The sequence below is a fragment of the Nematolebias whitei genome, chromosome 13, assembly GCF_014905685.2.
Source record: "Nematolebias whitei isolate Nwh7 chromosome 13, NemWhi1, whole genome shotgun sequence".
NCBI classification, from domain to species: Eukaryota; Metazoa; Chordata; class Actinopteri; order Cyprinodontiformes; family Rivulidae; genus Nematolebias; species Nematolebias whitei.
In genome coordinates, this window is record NC_056510.1 from 21628730 (window position 1) to 21644180 (window position 15451).

Below are 15451 nucleotides of genomic sequence, written 5' to 3' on the forward strand. Positions count from 1 at the left end.
TTTTTTTTTTTGGTTAACTTATGACCACAACTGGGTGCAACTTTTTTTTTTTTTTTGTTAAATTTTGTTCAAACACCTTTTGCCAACACCTCCTTCTTGTGTGTGTGATACTATAGTTCTAGATAAATGCACACTCTAAAGCTCTGTGCCTTTCTGAAGCTGTTGTCTGCCTTTCCTTCTGCTGTACACTTTCATACAGCGAGTCACTTTGTGCAGATGAATCGTTTTCAGCGTCTCCTGTTCGTGTTTTCATGCCTTTTTTTTTTTTTTTACTGACCTCGTGGCTACATTTGACATGTTTCAGGTTGTGCCTATTTTTAACGAACGTGTCCAATTATCTCCCGTTAGTTCGTTTGTAACGACCCCATCCATGTCTACACGTTTGTACCTTTTTGTGTTTAGTTTTCTTACTGAAAGCTTTTGTTCTGTGACTTTTGTTACTGAGGAAGCGAAGTGAAGATCGAGGGGGAAAAAGCCATTTTGAACACGAGTGTTTCAAATGTTTTCAGTTTTGGGTGGTGCTCACGTCGAACCAAAGACTCAATTCATCAGATTGTGTAAACGTGCATTTGATTTCATACCCACTACTTCCATTGATATTTAATAACTTACTTTTTGTATAGTATATGCAAAGATAACATCTTTAATGTGTAAATATTTGACTGTTACACCTGCTAAAACTTTAGATTTAATAAATGATTCATGTTCTTTTTCTGACAAGTACTTATTAATTAGTGCTTTCCCCTCTAATATTCCTCAGCGCCTTCAACATTTGAGTAGTTTAGTCTTGTGCTAAAGGATTTTCTGGAACGGACGCCGTAATGTACTACATTTTGATACTGAGCTCGTCACTCGTTTTGAAATGTTCATCTTTTTATCCGTCTGATCTGTGCTTCGCATTTTACAAGATCACTTTATTCTGTTCAAAAAGAGAGAAAAATCTTCCAAATGACTGACTCTTTTAGGACCTGAAATTATCTTTTGTGTCAAACAACTTTTTGAATGTTACCCCTATTTTTGTCTGTAACATTGTAACATCTAAGGTACCTTTTGTCACTGCTGTTTGTGCAATAAACTGAACTAAAACACTCGAGGTGTTCATTTTTTCATCTCAAGCATTTTCAAAAAAAAGATTTAAAGGATGAATTCTAAGATTTTGTGTATGAAGTCATAATTTAAAAAAAAAAATCCTCTGGTTCTCAAGTTCTGAAACAAAATGTATTTTGCAGTTTGCTGGTCTGGAGCATACACTTGCGTAATAAACAAAATGCCAAGAATGGGTGTCGTCCGCACTACAAACTCCCCCAAGTGCTCCATGTCAGACTTCCCAGGCCTCAGTTTGCAGGTAAAGGTCAAAGTTCAAGACAAAATAAGACTGAACAAGTACGTTTTGTTTGGAAGGGTTGCAGGAGGAAAGTTGTTTTCTCTAGACTATGGTCGTTTTCACACCAGATAGTCCGGTAGACTCTGTTCGGTTCGGGACCAATATTCATGAGCTTTTGTTTACATTTGAGCTGGTGCGTTTGCATTCATACTGCACTGTGTAGTCGAGTCAACCTGTTGAACCAACCTGTTCCCCCGCTCGCCTGTGGGGGCGCTGCACCAAGAACTACTGAAAGAAACGACACAAAAACCTCTGAAGACACGTCGTCTTCTGTAAATAAAAATAAAAACGAAGTGGCGTCAAGTTTTAGGAGTTATATTTTGTCATTTTTCAAAAATGGACTTGGCATGAGCAGAAGATGAGACAGAAGACCATGGAGAATATTGTTTTTCCACACAAGACAGCTGACAGCTCCATATAAAGTCAGAGAAATGCGTGTTTGTTTGTCCTGCGGAGCGGGTCCGGTCTGTTTACATTCACACTGCACTCGAACCGCGCTGGAGTTCTCTTCTACCGGATCAAGACCTAGGTTTTAGCCCGGGCCAGAGTTTGCCTTTTTGTTCCGTGACAGAGTTTGATGGCGCGTTCACACCTCCCTAAACGAACCGGACTTTCTAGGAAAACGAGCTAGAGTTCGATTAAAGCGGACTAACCAGGGCTGGTGTGAATGCACGGTGTTTGCCCAGTTGCACCTGAACCTGCACGACTTCTGGAACAATGTCCTTTAGACCAGGGGTTTTCATATTTTTTTTAAGTTCAGGGACCCCTTACAGGGGAGAAAAAGTTTCAGGGACCCCCTCATAACCCTCATGTTTATTAAATAGTTTTCTTCAATTTGTCTCTTTAATGCAATGGGAATATTTGTGTAACCTAAATACTTAAAACCTGTTTTTTAATAGTGCTAATACAATTTTTATACTTTTAAACATGGGGTATTTTAAATTCAAGACAATACCATTTTTTATTTCAACTTCCAAAAATGACAGTTTTGAGAACATTAACAGTATCAAAAACCACTTCAAAAACTTTTACCTATTAAAAAGTGAATGAATTCATATAATTTTCCTTCCCCAGAAAATTTTGAATAAAGCAGATGTGATTTCCTGCATTTTAGTGTATTTTAACAGGTGGATGAAACTTGAACGTCTTAGAGATTCAGAGAGTTTTCTCATTTGCATCTCATGTGGTACATGTGGTGGAACGAGATATGTACGCAAGGTCCCAGTTACATCCAACAATAAAATGCAAAAGAAAAACAGTAATAAGATCTAAGATATGAACTAAGAAAAACATCAACTAAATATACACTAAGCACTAATAGCAATAAAAACATTACATCGAACAGCAGCATGAACATGAGTCTGTGTGAGCAGATCTATACATGTTTGTAAATCAAAAACAATCGTTTTTTTTGCGGACCCCCATGCACCGGTTCACATTCTCAGACCCCCGGTGGTCTGGGAGCCCCAGTTGAGAACCACTGCCTTAGACAGATAATACCAAAGAAGAGATGCTTACCCATAATGCACAGTGCTATGTTTGGGGAAAAAGCCAAACATTTGAGTATAAACTCATACCAGCTGTTAAGCATGGTGGTGGAGGGGTGATAATTTGGGCATGTTTTGCAGCAACGTGATCTTGGCCCCATGAACAACTCTGCAGATCAAATGATTCTAGAGTCAATTGTGAGGCCGTCTGGACCAAACTGTCATGATGCAGCAGGACAATGATTTCAAACAGCAGCAAAACAAGTCGAGTCACTCAAGTCTTCAAGTCACTTTAAAGGTGGTTCTACGAGCCACTGAGTCAAAAGGTGGACATTTTGCACACAGTCAAGTCAAGTTGTGTTTATTTGTCATATGCAGGTTCACACAAGGTTGACAGTACAATGAAATGCTCAGGATGAGAAGAACCGATTTGACTCGCTAAATAAAACAAAACAAAAAAACAAGCAAACAAGAAATATTAAAGCAAAAACAAAGGTACAAAATAAAGTGCCAAAAAGTGAAAAGGTAATTATAACATTTACAATGTCTGAAAGAGAGATAATAAATAACAATGTGGTAGAATGTTAACGGTGAAGCAGGAGGAATTTATATGAATAAATATTTCAAGGTAGTAAAAGAAGCAAAAATGCACGTGATATATAGTGCACATAACTAACATAAACTACACAGGTTGTGGGACAGGTTATTATACAGGTAATGAGTGGCATTGAGATTGAATTATGATGGTAAGGTAGATACATAGATAATGTATCACACATCATGGAACAACAATCAATAGTGCAGCAGCAACAAATATTACCTGTAACAACTAATATTAGTCATATTTGTTTTTACAGACGTGGCTTGGTGCAGTGTTGTTGCCGGTTGTTCAGTGTTATTTATCGAGAGTTTAGTAAAAAGGTCAAGGTTAAGGTTCTTTATTTGTCGTTCACACCACACGTGGTACATGTGGTGAAACGAAATTGTGTACACAGGGTCCCAGTTACATCCAACAAAAGTATAAATTATAAAGAAAAACAATAATAAAATCTAAGATATGAACTAAGAAAAAAGTTAAACTAAACATACGCTAAGCACTAATAGTACAAAAACAATACGCCGAACAGCAGCACCACAAACATGAGTCTGTGTGAGCAGATGAGTACGAATGAACACAGCAGCGTGAAATAAATCAGCAGCATAAGATCAGCAGCATGGATAATCAGCAGCACATACAGTTTTACAGTCAAGTGGAATTACAGTGACTTCTTTCACAGTGATTATTCTGGTTAGAGATTCATGAGTCTAACAGCTTCAGGGTAGAAGTTGTTCCTCAGTCTAGTGGTTCTACACTTAATGCTCCTCAACCTTTTCTGCCTGAGGTGAGTGAGGTCCTTCATGATGCAGGTGGCCCTCTTCCTGGATCTAGTCTGTGATGGTTGGGAGGCTGACTCCAACAGATTTCTGTGCAGCCTTCACAACTCTCTGCAAAGCTTTTCTTTCTGCAGCTGTGCAGCCTCCATGCCACACGTTGATGCTGGAGCACAGGATGCTCTCCACTGCACACCTGTAGAAGGAGGTGAGGACTGAGCTTCCCAGACCAGCTCGTCTCAGCCGACTGAGGAAGTAGAGTCTCTGATGAGCTTTCTTGTTCAGGTTGGTGGTGGTGTTGTTCCAGATGAGGTTGTCATTCAGGTGCACACTCACTTGTAGTTGGAGACCACTTCCACCGCAGATCCTCCTATGTTCAGGGGTGGGGGGATGGGGGGGGGGTAGGTGTGTTTGTACCATCTGAAGTCCAAGACCATCTCCTCTTTCTTCCTCACATTGATGTGAATCTGAGCGCTTGTGGGTAATATCTGTCTTTTAGTCTTTATAGGCGATGGCAGACTCTTGTATTGTCTGCCTGAGGGTAGTAGAAGGAAGAGTCCTTGTGCTGGGTGGGTGTGGTCCTTAATGATGCTGCGTGCTTTACGCAGACATCGGCTGTGGCAGATGCCCTGGTTTGGCTTTGTTTAAATGTAACAGCATGGTGGAATTTGTTCTGCATCTTTACACACTTGAGGCTAGATTTGAATCAGAAAGAGGCATGAACATTGTTTTCCCCATGACTTATAGGACTTACATTTTATTTATTTATTTTTGTTTGTTTGTTTTCTCCCTTGCATGTTCCAGCTCTAATCTGGTAATCCTGGTTTATAATGTGACACTGAGATTAACTTTAATGTACTTTGTATTTTGTGTTATCAAAAAGTGAAAATGAGGAACGGTTTACGAATTTGCGTGTCATCTTTGCACAGAAGTTAGAGCAAAATTAAGCCCAACCAGCCAATCGCATTGCTGTAGCTATATATATTCAATACCCCCACCCCATGGTAAAGATATAATCCTGTAGAGCTGCTGCCTGTCAGCCAGCAAGCTACCCTGGTTCAAATTCCAGTCCAGGGGTCTTTCTGGGTGGAGTTTGCATGTTCTCTCCGTGCATGCGTGGGTTTTCTCCAAGTACTCCGGTTTCCTCCCACAGACCAAAAACATGCATGTTAGGCTGATTGGTGACTCTAAATCGTCCATAGGTGTGAGTGAGAGAGTGAATGGTTGTTTGTCTTGTTTGTCTCTATGTGGCCCTGTGATGGACTGGAGACCTGTCCAGGGTGTACCACGCCTCTCTCTTGCACAGTGATTGCTGGACATGGGTACCGGCGACCCCGTGACCCAAAAAGGAAGATGCAGGTAAAAGAAAATGGATGTTGACAGTTATGAATGTTGTCTTTGGTGCCTGTTTGTTTTCCAAACAGTGTGTGTGTGAATGACAGGTATTAACTTAAAACACTTTGTAGAACAGTACGTTGTGTTGGCAGATCTGCCACATTCAATATGGCGGACACTCCAACATACCTGCAGCAGGCCAGCTCGCTCAACGAGGCGTCTATGTGAATATGTCTATGATCTGGATCAGCTGGTGAGCTAGGCAGCATATAAATCTTAGTTCACAGTTTTTAAGTATATATCTTGTTTTATATGGCATTTTGATCTGACTGTGTTTATAACTTCTTTTTGTTATATTTTAATTGCTTTTTGTTCCATGAATTGGAACAAGCGAGGGTTCTGATTGGACGGAGCCAGGGGAATCTGCGACGCTGATGGGCTCCACTATCGAACACTTGGCACAGATGAAACAGAGAGTGCTGGCCTCCCACCTGTTTGGCTGTTTCCATTTAATTTTTAGTATTTTAAGTATTTGTTTTTTTCTGTTCCATTCTGGTTTTTAGTATTTTACCTTGTTTTATATGGCATCTTGATTTGACTATTTTTATAGCTTATTTTTTTATTGAATAGCTTTTTGTTGAATTATTGTTGTCTGTACTTTATATGTTATCTGTCTAAAGTAGGTCTCTCTTCAAAATGGGTCCTCGTGACTCCATGAGACTATCCATCCATCCATTCCTCCATTATCTTTACTCGCTTCTTCCTTTTCGGGTCGCGGGGGTCACTGGTGTCCATGTCCAGCCATTACTGTGCGAGAGGCGGGGGCCACCCTGGACATGTCTCCAGTCCATCACAGGGACACATAGACGAGACAAACAACCATTCACTCTCTCACTCTCACCTGTGGACCCTGTATAAATAAAAGTTGAATGAAAAAGCACACAGAGGAAGGGTAACAAAAGCTTGAGAGCAGGTTTGTTTGTTCAACACGCGCCACACAGAGCTCAAGGTAATCCTGTGCTCAGCAGAGACTTCCTTTTGATTCCTGACAGGTTTCTTTCTCTCCTCCTTTTTTCTTCCTTCCTTCTCTCAACACGCAGGCTCATTTGGGAGTCGTCCTCACCCACGCAGCCACCCACACACTGCTGGCTGACGTCACAGCCTCACATCAACAGTGATGGAGCTCAGCCTTGAGCAATAAAATGTTCTGCTGCTGTATCGCAGTTTGATGGCAGCACGTTGTGAATGGATAGAGGAGATGTGGAAAATGTAGCACATTGCTAATTAATCACGGATCCATCTGTCCTTTATATAGATTCATAAATGTTTCATGCATTTCTATTTTTTGTCATACTGTGTCATGCAATTTGCTTTATTGTGCAAATTTAAATATATCTCAATGAAATTTGCTTAAATCTGCAGAATTAAATTGATGCAGTTTGTGTGTAATAATATGTTTGACCACTAGAGGTCAGCATTGCAACAGAAGGCAAAACCAGAGGAGGTTTTGGACCAATTATGTGCAACAGTTTAGATATTTTAAATCAGTGGACAAGATTGTTGCACAACTTTTGAAACAGATTCATTTAGTTTTTGTCACCTGAATTAAAACCTCTGTTTATACAAGGGGAGGGAAACGTTTTTCTTTTCCCAGATGGCCATTTAAAAGGGACTGAAAGGCTCATCTAACTTTAAAATATGTGCAGAGTGTCAAAGAGATTTATGATACATAACGTGCCATCTGCATAAATGTACACTCAAAACAGAAAAAGAGGACAGACTGTGGGTGGCATGCATAAAATAATGAAATACAACTAATGTGTTTTAGTTTAATAAGCATTCAACCTGTAAATTAAAAGTTATGGCTAAAAATGCTACAGTTAAGTGTCTTATTTTTGTCTCTAAAAAAAAACTTTTATCTTCCATCACCAGATATTCTGTGAATGTTTCACGTTCAAATCCTGACTGATCACTTCAACAATTTGTTATTGAAACTAAGAGCAATGAGCATAAAGTCTTAAAGGTAAAAAATAAAATAAAATCTTGAACATTTCACAATTGGATTATTAGATGTCAAATTAAAACAATCATGTCTAATTAAATTTTAAAGACGATAAAACTTCAAAATGGAAAAAAGTAGCCGAATTTAGTTTGTTTAAGAGGCAAAGTGGATCACGATGATGGAGATGAACATAAAAAATAATCAGAGAACACATGGAAGATTTATGTTTTTATTTAAATTAAACAGAAACAGGAGCTTTTTGATTTATTTTATTTTTTCATGCCTTGGATTTCTTTCGGATTTGACTGTCATGATTAAATCAAAAGCCCAAACGGGGAGAAAAGAAAAAAAAGAGGAGAAACTCAAGGAGCTTGTTACAATAAAAACAAAGAAATAAAAACGACAGGTAGAAGTTAGCCACCTAATAGAAAAATAGAACAGGATATTCATATGTAACTCGCTCAACATGATGCAAGAGAATTTAAGAAGTCATGCACGCCCGTTGATATAAAGTGTGTGCGGGTTAAAATACGAGGTATTTGTTGGCTCACTTGTTTGCTACATCCTTAGCGAGTGATTGGATTTAATATTGCATAAAACATGCAATTAAAAAATAAACTGTTTCTGGTTGGTTTCAATTAAATTCTTCAAAGAAATCAAAATTAAAATACAGTAGAGCGTACAGATCCATGCCGCACAATGTGCACAGTAACTCCAGTTAACAAAGCTACAACATAATTATAAGGCCTACTCCTAATGGAAAAGAACACTTGTAATAACAACGGTGAGCATGTCAAAGTAAAAGCTTTGATAAGACATGGGCACTTCACTACTACAAGTTTCAGTGTGTCAGTCTTCTGCAGAATGAAAAGCTCTCGTGTTTGTAACATTTATGAGCTTTCAAAGAAAATGGTGGGATTGCAAAACAAAATAAAAGTTGAATGTTTGTAGGAATGATCCTGACAGCTTCTTTTTGAAGACTGAAGAGAGTGAACAATGATTAGCCTGATCCATGTTCAGAATTAGTAGAAGCAAAGATATTTCCACTTCGTGTTTCCTAGAAATGCTTTGAATACTGTGCTAAAGTCCATTAAGATGACTTTGAATTAAAGAAACACTGAAATATGCTCCATATCATGGTGTGACTTAGTTCAGTCTGTTCATTTATAAGATCTGATCCCTGTCCAAAGGTCTTATTTACAGAAGAATTTGTAAAAAGACATTTTTCACACTTGTAAAAATTGCATTCTCGTTATCGACAGCTGTGATCCAAAATAGCTCCACCTCACTTCTGAGTCACCAGAAGTCGGAGAAGTCTGAGTCAGGACTGTGCAAAGTGCAACATTTTCAGCTAAAACATGGTCTTATTCTAAACTTAGCTTAGTTTTCATACCTGTACCTGAGCAGATATTAAGCCGTAAGAGAAGCTCCAATCTTAGTGTCGTAGGTTTTAAAAGAAAATGTGAAAATACAAAGATTTTACTCTGAATTCAGTCTTGCATCCTGTTACACTTCAAGCCCCTGATATGTACTTATTGAACACAGTCATGTTTGTTGCTAAAGTATTTCCTGAAAAATGTTGACATTTGCAAATTCTCTGTTTGTAGAGTTTTATTTATTTATTTTGCTGTGGTCTTTCTTAATTCCAGATGGACGAGGCAGATGGACGTCTATTTCGACTCAATACTGGAAGTCTCTTCCTGTTAAAAGGGAGTCATTTCTCTCCACTGTCGCCCACAGCTCCATGCATGCTCAGGATAGAGAATTGCACCAAAGTGAAGATTCAGACCAGTGTGCTAGTTTCCTTGGATAAGCAGTAGATATTATCGGCATGGTATTGGTATTGGGCAATATTTGTGATAAAGTTAAATATCGGATATCGGCCATTTCATAAAAAAAAAACCCTCACCGATATAAAAGGCTTCTGTTTTAAAGTTAATTTTAATTTAAGAAACTGTCAAGTTTATCTATTAATGCACTACTACTTATGCGCTTTTCACTTGTTGCTTGTGAACAGGTTGAGTTTAGATATGTGAAAATTTACAAATTTGCACTGTTCGAATGTTGCCATTGTGTTAGAGAGAGTAAATGTCATGAATAAATTTGACATTAAACATAATCTAAGTTGAAGTGTTACATCATTTTCAGCCCCCTTGTTGGCATCTGCATTTTGTAGCAGGCCAAATTGACAAAGGCCATGCAGAATAATGTAGTATTTTAATTCCACAGCAGAGAAAGCTGTGTAGTCTCTGTATGTAGGTCTAGGGGAAAAATATTGGTATCGGTTATCGACCAAATAAGTTTTAACATATCGGATACCGGCCAAAAATCCAATATCATGCATCCCTAATAAACAGCTTTTTACTAATTGGTATTTTATAGTTTATTGAACTAGATTTTGTACTGTATTATAATCGCCTACCACCATGTGTGTTTACTAGTCTGTCAGTCTGTTAGCAAAATGTCTGTTACAAGTTTCTCTTGTAAATGAGTCCTCGAGGCTCAATGAGACTAACATGTATAAATAAAGGTTGAATAAATAAAATCCCATGAACGTATTTCCATCAATCCCTCAAAGTTTTTAACGGATTGTACAACTACAACGATTACCTTTTAGAGTCATTCCAATTCAATATGGCTACCACACCTAATCAGATGTAGCAATAAGAAAATTGTCTCTTAGTCAGATTTAGAGACAGAAATAAAATTCAGTGTAGTAGGAGCTGATATGAATTCTCAACACATAACCAGAATATTAACAGATCACACAAGATCTTACATTGCATGAGCTCTCACATATTGTTATTTTCAAGGTGTGACTAAAATGGTTATAAATTTGTAATTTGTCAAAATAATCTTAATTTTAAACCCTTTCATGAAAGGCAGTGGGTGACATGCACTACTTCAGTGAATGGTAACTCTTTAGTAACTGAATGGAAATGAACATGAATAATGTCTTGGTTCAAGTTGTAATCCAAGATTAACTGGAATTAAATTGGACTTGTTTGTAAAATAATACATTTGAACAGATTCAGGCTAACCAGCGTCTTCTTTTTATACTTTTAATTTCAAATTTAGCAAACCAATGACTCACTGTGGCATCTTATTTACCGATAAATAAATAAAAATCATGTAAGACGTGTAAATCTTCAGTCATAAACAAAGCAAAAAAAGTTCCAAAAATGTCCAAGGTGACATGTTTTTATGTAACAGCTGAAGAAGCATTAGAGCTGAAGGTTTGTCCTGTATAAATTGAAATATCAGAACTTTCTCAAGGCACGTTGTGTATGTGTGTGACAAGTTGAGAACCTGCATTTATAAAATTGGGCAAAATATACACTCCCATATGCAAATTAGCTTGTGGCTAACAAGAGTTCAAGACATAACTGCAGTCGGTTTTTTTTTTTCAAAGTAATGGTAGAAAAACAGCAAGGTTTAATGACTTTATGTAATATATAGGAACCTCGACAGAGAGGTCATGCATTTTTCAGTAGGATCTCAAAACAAGGCACAGGAAGGGAGGGAGTGGAAAATTCAATTTGCATTGCAAGCAAGTGTCACAAGTACTGCTGTATCTGCACCCCTTCATCCTCCAAAAGCTCTACAACCACATTCCAATCCAATGCAATGCAGTTTTTAAACAGCACTTTTAAATAACTCAATAGCATATTTACAGATTTACAAAAAAAAAAAGTTTTTACCCCTGGACAAAATGCAAGCAACACAGAGATACCAAGAGCAAACTAAACCACAACAGAGACGTACATTACACTTCATGTCTTTAGCCAAAAATCGGTGCAACGTCCAGGATAGTTGGAGTTACTTGACATGTTGACACAGTGGTTTGAGTTTCCTTTGTGACACGGTGTCGCCAGCTGATTTGTAGCTGCTCAGACAAGCCTGTCAAACACAGCTCTGCCAGCCTTCAGCACAGGGAATCTGAAGGCAGCAGAAAAACCTCGATGATAGCGCCACACTCAAGTCTAAAGCTCATCTCTAGTAGCAAAAGCAAAGAGGAGCAGAGCCCAAGAACCTCTGCATGCACTGCCTCTGCTGGCTGCATTTAGGAGAAAAAAATAGACCTGACATTATAAGTTCACCAGGAGAAGCTAGCTCGCCGCTTTGGACAGTTTGCTTTGAGCGTCGCCGCTGCAGCAGGGAATGCTGCTGTTTTGGGCCACAGTGCAGCTGCTGGTTTCTGTGGTGTCACCGCTGTATGGACTCACAGGGACAGGAACCCTCTGATCACATTGTCTCTTCTTGTTCAGCTCCTCCCAGTTGGCCCTGTTCGCTCTGATCATGTCAACCAGTGGCTGAAGTTTAGGAGTCAACTTGGCCAAAGTCTATAGAGACAAGGGAAAGAACAGAAAGTTAAAGGAAATGCATTAGCTCTCAGGAGGAGTGCAGTGTAAAATATTTGTATTGCTTGATTCCTTCCTAGATTATACTCAAATTATATTAGTTGTTTAAGATTTTTTTTTTTTTTTTGCTACAAGTTGCTTCCTTTATTCACTATGACTAATAAGAACCAGTGAGACAAGTAGACATACACATGTGGACCAACACAAAACAGCAGCAATACATAATACAGTACAACTGGATCCTGAGTACATGCTTAGTACATTGTGTATGTATCAGGTATTTGGGAATGGACAAAAACAGTAGCAAAACCTAATACAGCCATATTGAGTTGAGTACTTTCTGAATACCATCAAAAAGTTGTCAGATACCTGTATAATCCAACGAGGTATGTATCTAGTACCCACGTAGTACCATATATGTATCTGATACTTACAGGGTACCTAACTAGTGCATATGGAGTGTGCATATCTATTGTGTATCTGGTACACACTATATGCACAGGTACTTACCAGATACTTACCTGATGTACATTTAAAAATTACAGACTATGCACTGTATCCTGTAAGAACCTGATACATACCCAATAATAAGAGGCCGCGCTCCAGCAACAGGAGGCACGTGCACTCCACCCATCTTTGGACGACTGTACGAACATAATTTCGTTGTATTTTGGTACAATGACAATAAAGCTTATTCTAATTCTGATTCTGATTCTGATAAATCCCCAGTAAGTACCAGGTATGAGCCCTGTAAGTACCAGATACTTATAAAGTACCAGGATTATGTGTATTGGAACCCAAAAATAGTTGGAAGGTTTTAGACTGGGGTTCTGTGAACGATAATTATCTGAACTGTTGTGGACAGCTCTTTGAAGACGACAGAAATACAGAACTGATGAGCTAACGGCTATCTGCATGTAGCATGCTAGCTGTGGGTGGCTACTGTCTTAAAACAACTCTAGTCTCAAACATTTCTTAGTAGTCCATGTTTTAGTTCAAGTTACAGATTTCTTTTCATAGTGTTTTATAGTTATTGGTAAATTACAATATTGGCTAATGGAAGCAGCAGCTAGCTGTAGCACTTCTAGCGCAACTTGAGAAGTACTAGAGTTAGCGCTTGTGAGCTTTTTTGTTTGTTTTATTTAGAAAAGTATTTTTTACAACAATCTTCTTGGTCTTTTAAAGTTCATAGCCAGCTGTAATTCTATATAAGCAATTCAGTCTGGATTTTTAAAAAAGGATGTTATTCATCAAATTTAGATTATAGGCAGAACAAATGAAAAGTATAGAGGGAATGACCCGTAACAGAAACAAAAACAAACAGCCATTTGATAGTTTCATTCTTTAAAAAGCTGCTCTTTCAAGATTAGAAACACATGTATGACTGAGATTAGTTGCTTTTGTCATTTTTTTTATTTAGGTGTGACCGGCAGAAAAAGCAAACCCATCTCCGTCCATTTGACAAATTACCCACAAGGCAAGTTTAGCGGTGTCTATTGTGTTTGATGGTTTTTCCAAAGAGGTCTGTGTAATTACTTTTTGTTTTGTTAACTTTGCTTTATATGCAAACACACACGTGTGCGTGTGTGTGTGTCCAACTCACAAAACAAGTGCATAAATGAATAAATGCACGACACTGTGCAAAAACATTCATATTTTCACATTTTGGAAGAAAAACACGCAAAAGCTGCAAAACCACAAAACACGAGTGAAAATGCAATTAAATATAAAATAGGTAAAAAATAAAGCTTTGTACAGTTTGATCAAAGTTAATATTTACTGGCTAACAATTCTACAACACATTTTGGACTCCAATGTCAATTTCTTTGTAATTTATTTAATCTGCAGGAGAAGTTTCTCAGATTTCATGGAGGCCGTTTATTGCCTCTACATAGACGCATCATTGGATGTACATCAGCTGATTAACTTTTGAAGCCACCTCTATTAAAGATGGCTGCCTTTACTAATTTTTGCAAACAACAAGTTGTCTATAACAGTATATTTTACCGATATTGAGCTAATGATAAATTGATGGATTCTGTTCTCTGTTACAATTTTCCTACACCGCTTCAATGATGCCGAAGTTCTGACTTTTCAGCTGATAGACGTCCACTGTCTGAATTACTCCATTAATTTAAAATCCAGGCATGCTTTTCTGGCAGTAGCAGTGTTACACTAAAAATCCAGCTGTTTCAAACACACTTTCCAGGTGCACAGTAGATCAAAACCTGCTGAAACATTTCAATGTTAATAAATCCGTTTCTATGACAACCCCTACACCTTTCAACAAAACGATGCCCTAAACCATGATACAGACTCTACCGTGTTTTACATGGGGCTGGGGACACTCTTACCTGCTCTTTACATATTGACAATTTCAGACAAAAGTTGAAAATTTGGATCCAGAACTTAATAAGACCCGTTGATACTGGTTCCTGTTTCCTTTCCTTTAGATCGTCTTGTTTTCAACCATTGCTTTACAAATATCTGATGACTGATGATCTGATGCCTAATATGCATGTTTTTGTTCTGTGGGAGGAAACCAGAATTCCCAGAGAAAAGGTATGCACAGATATAACATGCAAACTCCACCTGGGAAAAGTCCTAGGTTGGGAATCGATCCAGCAACCTTCTCAGTTCTCAGTGACAGCTCTGTGCCACTCATGGCTCAACATACAAACAACAAAATAGTTCTCAGGCACCAAAATTCATGCTCAAGAATCCAGGTACAAATCCAACAATGTTCAGTCAGGTCATCTGGGTGGTTTCTTTTTTTTTTTTTTTTTTTTTTTTAGATGTTTCGTCCTTCATCCGAAGGACTTCTTCAGTCCAAGGATTATTCATTGTCCGAGGAGTTCTCAGCCAATGTATAATTAGTGCAAAATCATTAAAATACTGTATTTCACAACTCTTATACTTTGTATATGAAATGTTTTGTTCCATAAATAAATGAAACAAATCTGACTTATTTACTTCACAAATTTAAGTCTCATTTGTTTTGTTGGGTTTCTTAATCTACATTCAACCCTCCTGAGGAACATCTGTTTATGAAGAGGAAGATTATTGAGGTTTCCCAATTGTTTAATCTCTATTTACCTATTGATTAAATCTGTTACAAACTCTTAATTTACTGGTTTAAAAGAAGTTTATATCGTCATAAATTGTTTGCACAGAATAATTACAGAGGAGAAAGAAAATGTCATATGCTGGGTAATATAGGTTATATAAACGAGGTTTAATATTCCACAGTGTCAGGAGCCGCCATGAGGAAAAGGAGATGAGTGAGATCAAGAACAAATTCTTCACCGCCCACAGACAAAAATTCTGCCGCCTCTGAACTTGCTCTGTTCGCCCCCTTTTGCAAGTTTAATTGGCAGTGGCATGATCGTGAGCTCCATATCTGCATTCTCCAAACATCAGCCTTGTACGTGAGGAAGGATGGAGAGAAAGCCCCCACGCAGACAACACACACACACACACACACACACACACACACACACACACACACACA

General features: G+C 38.1%; 2 protein-coding genes across 2 annotated transcripts in view; one reads left to right on the forward strand and one right to left on the reverse strand.

Moving 5' to 3' along the window:
- The window catches only part of osbpl6 (oxysterol binding protein-like 6), a 792463-nt gene that overhangs the window by 673478 nt on the left and 103534 nt on the right, over positions 1–15451 (forward strand). The gene's annotated exons all lie outside the window — the stretch shown is intronic.
- pde11a (phosphodiesterase 11a) overlaps positions 11689–15451 on the reverse strand; it is a 41366-nt gene continuing 37603 nt past the window's right edge. Inside the window, exon 20 of the mRNA XM_037686960.1 lies at positions 11689–11922. Within this exon, the coding sequence (XP_037542888.1) occupies positions 11689–11922 (234 nt within the window). The remainder of the gene's footprint in view (positions 11923–15451) is intronic.